The sequence below is a fragment of the Triticum aestivum genome, chromosome 3A (genome assembly GCF_018294505.1).
Source record: "Triticum aestivum cultivar Chinese Spring chromosome 3A, IWGSC CS RefSeq v2.1, whole genome shotgun sequence".
NCBI classification, from domain to species: domain Eukaryota; kingdom Viridiplantae; phylum Streptophyta; class Magnoliopsida; order Poales; family Poaceae; genus Triticum; species Triticum aestivum.
Window position 1 is genome coordinate 503,215,414 of NC_057800.1, and position 7,742 is coordinate 503,223,155.

The 7,742-nt window shown below is 41.0% G+C and overlaps 1 protein-coding gene across 4 annotated transcripts; it reads right to left on the bottom strand.

Moving 5' to 3' along the window:
• Positions 1-2,138: 2,138 nt before the first annotated feature.
• Positions 2,139-5,107, bottom strand: LOC123061870 (uncharacterized). 4 transcript variants are annotated; one of them, XM_044485152.1, is made up of 4 exons: positions 4,631-5,086; positions 3,692-3,725; positions 3,501-3,546; positions 2,139-2,604 (listed from the first exon to the last, which is right to left on the bottom strand). In XM_044485152.1, the coding sequence occupies exons 1-4, from the start codon at positions 4,970-4,972 to the stop codon at positions 2,388-2,390; spliced, it is 639 nt and encodes a 212-aa protein (XP_044341087.1). In that variant the 5' UTR covers positions 4,973-5,086; the 3' UTR covers positions 2,139-2,387. The 4 variants fall into 4 exon arrangements, 3 of the variants coding, with proteins under 3 accessions (XP_044341087.1, XP_044341089.1, XP_044341088.1); XM_044485154.1 differs by having other exon boundaries at positions 2,139-3,325; positions 3,448-3,546; XM_044485153.1 differs by having other exon boundaries at positions 3,448-3,546; positions 4,631-5,085.
• Between the last annotated feature and the right edge of the window lie 2,635 nt (positions 5,108-7,742).

Sequence of the window (7,742 nt, forward strand, 5' to 3'; positions counted from 1 at the left end):
TCGGGGGCGACCTTGGGCTATGAGCCGACTGGACTGTGTCTGCAGCAACGGATCTGCTGTGAATCCTGTTTCGCGACTGAGAAACAGCGGAATTCTGGTCTCCTGCTGCCCGGAGTAACGCTCTGATCTGTAACAAGCCTCTGCCAGCCTCCGACTGGGAAGGCTAAATCGACTCTGCTATACGGGCCGCAGCTGCTAAGTTCTGAATCGGAGATCGATATACCTGCGGGGGTGGGAAGAGCTGACGTCGACTGTATTCGGGAACCCGTTGTCGCACACGCTCGTCGAGTGCTCGCTGGAGGTTCTCCAGTCGAGTGCGCTCAGCCAAGTTTGCCAGGCGCGCGTCCTCCAAGGCACGAGCCTCGGGGGTTTCTCCGATGATAGGAGTGTGCAGCGCATCCATGTTCCGGCGACGAAGTTCTTCTCTCTGCAAGTGAGAGGCTCAGGGAGATATTCCTCATGGGGACGCGACGGGTCGCCTCCACCCGCGCCCCCGTCGGTGCGGGGAAAACCGGTAGGACTGGGTGGTCCATCGACCATCAAAACCTCCGCCGCCGGATCACTGTTGTCGCACTCGGATGCGGTCTCTGTAGAGCCAGTCGACAGATCGAACAGGCCGTAGAGGGATTCGTCGGGCTCGATCGCCGCGACTTGAGGGGTGGCCGACTGGCGTGCCACCGTGTGTCTCACCCACCGCTGAAGTCTCGACCGACCGGAGCGCTTGCGCCGACGGGAAACAGGGAGGGAGGACAGCACAGGAGCCGACCGATAGTGGGTCGACGGTTGCCGCAAAAGGATGCCGCGGGCGCACGCGCGAAAGTGCGTCGCCCCGCGGACAGGGAGCGCGTCCACGTCGAGTGGAGCCTCCTGAAGCCAAGCGGAGTCGTCGGCGATGAACGTGAGCGCGCCGAGACGGATCTCACGGCCCTCCACCAAAACTCCACCGGAAACCATGATAATTCGGATCGGAAAAGATCGCAACTCCTCCAACAAATCGCTAAAACACCTGCCCCACGGTGGGCGCCAACTGTCGTGGTTCTAAGTCTGACAGTAATGTAGGGGGGTAAGTATGGAGAGGCAAGATCTTAGCTATGAAGAAGTTGTAAGCACACGAGGTTTACGAGTTCAGGCCCTTCTCGGAGGAAGTAATAGCCCTACGTCTCAGAGCCCGGAGGCGGTCGACTGGATTATGTGTGTATGGTTTACAGGGGTGCGAACCCTTTACATTGAGGAGGGGGGTGGCTTATATAAAGTTCGCCGGACCCCTCCGGCCCTCAGTTATGCAGGGTTTTAAATACATTAAGGTCGGGCGTTACTGGTAACGCCCCTAATAAAGTGCTATGATGACCATAAAGGCTACTTAATAACCGACCGTTAGCATGCGGAGTGCCTTTAGGTCTCCTGGCCGTCGAGTGGTTTGGTGTTGGTCGAGTGACCGCTTCTTGGTCGAGTGTCTTCGAGTCTGTCGAGTGGAACACCTCCAAGTCGATTGAAAGGTGATTTCTTCTAGAGATGTCCTTGGGTAGGGCAGTTTGGACAGGTCCATGACCCTACCCTAGGTACATAGCTTCATCACATGCTACGGGAATCACAAACTTTAACACAAGTATTTCTCAAATTCACAACTACTCAACTAGCATGACTCTAATATCAGCATCTCCATATCTCAAAACAATTATCAAGTATCAAACTTCTCATAGCATTCAACACACTCATAAGAGAATTTTATTATTCTTTTTGTATACCTAGCATATTAGGATTTTTTAAGTAAATTACCATGCTATTTAAGACTCTCAAAATAATCTAAGTGAAGCATGAGAGATCAATTGTTTCTATAAAACAAATCTACCATCGTGCTCTAAAAGATATAAATAAAGCACTAGAGCAAATGACAAACTACTCCGAGAGATATAAGTGAAGATCAATAAGTAGTCGAATAATTATGCAACTATGTGAAGACTCTATAACATTTAATAATTCCAGATCTTGGTATCTATTATATACTTAAAACAAAAGGCAAACAGGACATTACGTGTGTCCACATAGATTAAATTATCTTGATCCTTTATTTTATCTTTTAACGGCTGAGATTAAAAGATGAAAACGTTACGTAGAAACATGTGCATGTACAAGTAGTAAGACATGCCACGTACAAATCATGCACGTAGGTTCCATCCGGACGTTAACTAGCCCACAGGAAAAAAACTTTCCATCAACATGTCAAGGAAGCAAAAATAGAAGTCAAACGTAAACAACTAGGAAACCTAAACAAATAAGGGCAACGACTAGACCTAACCAGACCTCGCGTGAGAAAGTTACAAAATAGGAACCAATACATGCAAAAAAGACAGGTTCCTGATCTGCTGTTCCACACGGTCTCAGCCACCTCAACCCACACACCTCCACCCATATATAAACAAGTAGAGCCGGCTGTAGAAGCACACACACCAAATAATTAGAAGTCTGGCAACCAAGACGGCTTGAAGATGCCACACGTGACCCGGCGACTCGACATAGACACAAAAAGCCACCTCCAGCCGCTTCACTCGACGTTCGACGAAGTCACACCAAAGCACGCTCAATGCACGACGAAGCCACGCCCAACTACAACAATAGACGTCAGAAGAAGTGACGCCAAAGCACTTTTGGTCAGAATCATCAGGTTTGGGTAATTGTTATTAACATTATTTTTTTTTTCCGGATAGAATCTTCATAAATACTTCAATTGACAAATTGTTCCCTTAATTTTCAAGGCAAAACACTATGGCATAAAGGAAGTTGAGCGACTTAAATACAAGGGGACAGAACTAGAACATTCAAGTAAAAGTAATGCGGATGTGGGATTCAGTCAATCCTACCACCGATGAACTTATTAGCCTAGATATGATACTGATCAATCAGCAAGTCTGTTTATTAATATATTTGATTGGAATTTTTCTGTCAGATTAGGCAACAATTACTAATAATATTTGATTGTACAGGGTGAAACAGTCTATGTTACTATTTGGAAGAATCTTATAGACAATTTTAGATTAAAGCAAAAGCCAAAAAAACAATGCTTGAAGATGAAGATGAATTATGTAAAGAAAATCCCATGAGAACAAGGATGTTGTCTAGATAATTAATAGATTAGTAGCTTATGAAATAAATAGTATAGCCGTCTATTTGTATCGACCAAGATAAGTGAGAGTACTTGATATCAACTTGGATAAGAATGATACTTATTAGATTAAGGGTGTGAATGTTAGCGATGTTCTTACTCTAAAACAGATTGATAGCTTTCTTTTAAGTAGTTTCCTTTACAAACATGCTATTTTAGCCAAATCTGCAGATAGACAGGAACATAATACAAGACCGGAGTTTCAGACATTAGGATTGATTTCACAATTTCAAGAAACTATACTTTGCCAAATCTATATGAGGCTAGCACAATACATAGTAACATACCTTGCTTTTGTAACTTAAATAATTGCAGAAGAGGATGTAAGCATATCACCGACCTTTCTACTGTCGTACATACCGATAGCTTTGCCTGGCGCGACAATTCTGACAAAAAAAATGATCTCACATTTAGACTTAGCCGCAAAGCAAATCCACTATCTAATCACATTAATTGCTTATTAGGTCACTAAAATTTTGCAGGAAACTCGAATATGTTTCATGGTTACTTGATGTGGTGACCACAAGTTACCTGAGAAAATTGAACAAGCGAGCTTCTGCTCAACCTATACCAAAATTGATGAAGAAGGTGAATACACAAAAGGTAAGGCCTTTGCAGTTTAAGAAAATAATAAAAAAGCCGATTCATACATATGATCAAATCCGGTCCATAAGGCATTTTTTCAGATAGAAGGCACCTTGAAAAAATTATTTCTTGCTAAAACCAAATTAAAAATACTATGGAGTAGTAGTCTGACAGCAAGAACAATGAGGAGACCAGCATCTCGCAGTTGACTGCTGCTCTTTGCATTCCACAGATGTTAGATACAATACTTCATCATCAGCAAGTGTTCCCTCATAGCCTCCTCCACTGGGATAAACTACAACCCATCTGCCATGGTCCTCTAGCCGTCGGCCATGAAGAAGTTGAGCAGTGTAGCCACCGTGTTCTCATTGCTACTCCCCATGGCCACTCCGCCGAACTCGACAAGGTCATCGAGGATCCACATCCTTGAGAACGCGACGAACACGTCCACGCACTGGCCAAGTGCGCCGGTACGTACACGAAGAGAAATTGGAAGAAGAAAACTAGCCGCGCGTAAATCACTGAAATTGAAAACTTAACCTGGAGCTAGACGCATGCATGTCTCACATGAAGCTGATTCTTTTGCCTAGCTCAGTAAAAGTGCATCTAAACCTCCTTTTTGTTACTCTCAATAAATAATTAGATGCAAGGGTCTCTTGCTAGGTTTAGTTAGACTTAATTCAAGAAGATCCATATGTGTGATTTACTGTATTCTATACTGCACAATTCAGAGAACAAGTATAAGTGCCCTTCTCCAGGCAGAAAGTTGTGGTATTATTCCTGATTTCACACGAAAAGTTGTTTAGCAATGGAAAGATAAAATCTTATTCTGATTTCTAGATCATTCAACTTCAAAAATACTTATATGGTTGCAATAACACTTACATTTGGTAGAAGTCCGGATAGCAGGAGGGCAAGAATTAACCGCCATTCGCAGAAGATACTCACGTCTTGCTGATATTTCTTCCTCCGCCACCTCCCTCGATGCCTCCTCAACCCCAACATCCAGGGCCTCCAGCTCTGACAACTTTGACCAGTGCAGCCCACGTTCTCCCTGGACATCTCCATGACCGCGTTGCTAGAGTCGACGAGGTCGCCGAGATCCACGCACTCACCCAGCCACATGCGCCACCACCAAGGAAGAAAAATCAGGAGAAAAGAAGTGAGATGTGGATCTGGGATAGCATGAGGATTAGTTTCCTGATGGGGCACAGCGACGCCGTCCATCGCCGGAGAAAATCGGAAGAAATGGCAGATGTGTATGAGGAGCCTGGTGGGGATAGTACGGGAGGAGAGGAGAGTTCTTTTTTTACTGACAGGGAAAGGAGAGAGAGTTCTATGTACATGACTGGGACTATGGGCTGTTTTATTTTACTTAGAAAAAATTGTACGAGGTGGTAATCATCTTCACTCTAATGGGCTTGCAGGAAAGTACGTTGGGCATGACACCCAACATGATACATCGGCTAATTCTAAAAAAAAAGCATGATACATCGACTATGCAAGATTGGGTACATATTTTTTTTATATTCTCCGTATCGGCTATGCATGATATTTAATCCTCCGTATCGAATACACAGATCCGAGCAAACATCAAAAACCATGAAAATTGCTCTCTTTTTTGCCGGTGAAAAAATGCTCTTAAAAGGAGGGAACTTATACTTCCATGAAAAAATATAGATGAAACTTATACATCGTTCGTCAAAGGATCATATGATCTAAATCTATAGATTTTTCACCTATAGATAATCAGCAAGATTAGTAAGAATCAACAAACATTTTTGAATCATAGAAAAATATATAAAAATTACATTCCAATATTCATGCTGGAAATTAAACAACTGTTAGTATTTCTCAAACTGCTATAAACAATTCAAAACGAAGGTCATTTAATGCAATAATAACTAAAAACAAAATGTTAGGCCAAACAAAAATAAGAGTAGAAAGACAAATTGGAAAATACATATGAATGATGAGGCTATAAAAATGAATAAGGTGTGAATAAAATATATTATGAAATTCCGTACACTATATGTTCAAATCCATATATTCAAATGGAACACATCAATTATCCTAAATATAAAACACAACAAAAACTACTCTAGCCGCGCAATTGCGCGGGTGCACCCGCTAGTTTTATTCAAACAGCAAGCAAAGCAAAAAAATGACATTTAAGAATAGAAAACATCATGTGAAGAAACAAAAAATTAGGATCAACCGATACTAACCGATAGTTGTTGAAGAAGAAAGGTGAGATGCCAACCGGGGCATCCCCAAGCTTAGATGCTTGAGACTTCTTGAAATATTATCTCGGGATGACTTGGGCATCCCCAAGCTTGAGCTTTTGTGTCTCCTTAATTCCTCTCATATCACGGTCTCCCTAAATCTCAAAAACTTCATCCACACAAAACTCAACAAGGGCTCGTGAGATAAGTTAGTATAAACCATTGCCAAAACCTTATCATACTCTACTGTAGCAAATCACTAAAATTATTATTCAACATTGCATACTAAATGCCTCTGCATATTTAATAGTCCTATCCTCAAATAGAATCATTAAAGAAGCAAACATATGCAAACAATGCAAACATAACAGCAATCTTCCTAAACAGGACAGTCTGTAAAGAATGCAGCAACATCCATACTTCCCTAGATCCAAAAATTATGAAAGAAAATTCCCACTGTAGTAAATTTATCAAAGCTTAATATGCAAAAGGTTTCAACATTTTATTATATTCTGACTTTTCTAGAGAATTATTGCAACAGCCTTAAACTTTCTGTTTTCAAACAGCAACATGTATACTTGTAACATAGGCATAGTAAAGGCTATCAATGCCACTTTTATTGAAATAAAAGATGCAAAACATTGTTCTAAATAACAGCAAGCAAATCCTAACAAAATAAATTGATGCTCCAAGCAAAACACATATCATGTGGCGAATAAAAATATAGCTCCAAGTAAAGTTACCGATGAATGAAGACGAAAGAGGGGATGCCTTCCGGGGCATCCCCAATCTTAGGCTCTTGGTTTTCTTTAAATATTAACTTGGGGTGCCTTGGGCATCCCCAAGATTAGGCTCTTACCACTCTTTATTCCATAGTTCATCGAATCCTTACCCAAAACTTGAAAACTTCACAACACAAAACTTAACAGAAAACTCGTAAGCTGCATTAGTATAAGAAAATAAATCACCACTTCAAGGTACTGTAATGAACTCATTCTTTATTTATATTGGTGTTAAACCTAATGTATTCTAACTTCTCTATGGTTTATAAACTCTTTTACTAGCCATAGATTCATCAAAATAAGCAAACAACACACGAAAAACAGAATCTGTCAAAAACAGAACAGTATGTAGTAATATGAATCAAACGTATACTTCTGGAACTCATAAAATTCTCAAATAAATTGCTGGACCTGAAGAATTTATCTATTAATCATCTTCAAAAAGAATTAACTATATAGCACTCTCCAAGTAAAAATGGGATCAATTCTCGTGAGCGCTAAAGTTTCTGTTTTTTACAGCATGATCAACAAGACTCTCTCCAAGTCTTCCCAAAGGTTCTACTTGGCACAAACACTAATTAAAATCATAAAACCACATCTAAATAGAGGCTATATGAATTATTTATTACTAAACAGGAGCAAAAAGCAAGGAATAAAAATAAAGTTGGGTTGCCTCCCAACAAGCGCTATCGTTTAATGCCCCTAGCTAGGCATGATGATTTCAATGATGCTCACATAAAAGATAAGAATTGAAACATAAAGAGAGCATCATGAAGAATATGACTAGCACATTTAATTCTACCATACTTCCTATGCATAGGGATTTTATGAGCAAACAACTTATGGGAACAATAATCAACTAGCATAGGAGGGCAAAACAAGCATAACTTCGAAATTTTAAGCACATAGAAAGGAAACTTGATATTATTGCAATTCCTACAAGCATATGTTCCTTCCTCATAATAATTTTCAGTAGCATCATGAATGAAT

Excerpts from the sequence above, each read along its gene's own strand:
- LOC123061870 (XM_044485152.1), bottom strand. The coding sequence starts at position 4,972 with ATGGACGGCGTCGCTGTGCCCCATCAGGAAACTAATCCTCATGCTATC. Across the intron at positions 3,726-4,630 it reads TATCCGGACTTCTACCAAAT|GTTGAGCAGAAGCTCGCTTG; the intron begins GTAAGTGTTATT and ends ATTTTGGTATAG. Across the intron at positions 2,605-3,500 it reads GTATGTACGACAGTAGAAAG|TTGGGCGTGGCTTCGTCGTG; the intron begins GTCGGTGATATG and ends CTATTGTTGTAG.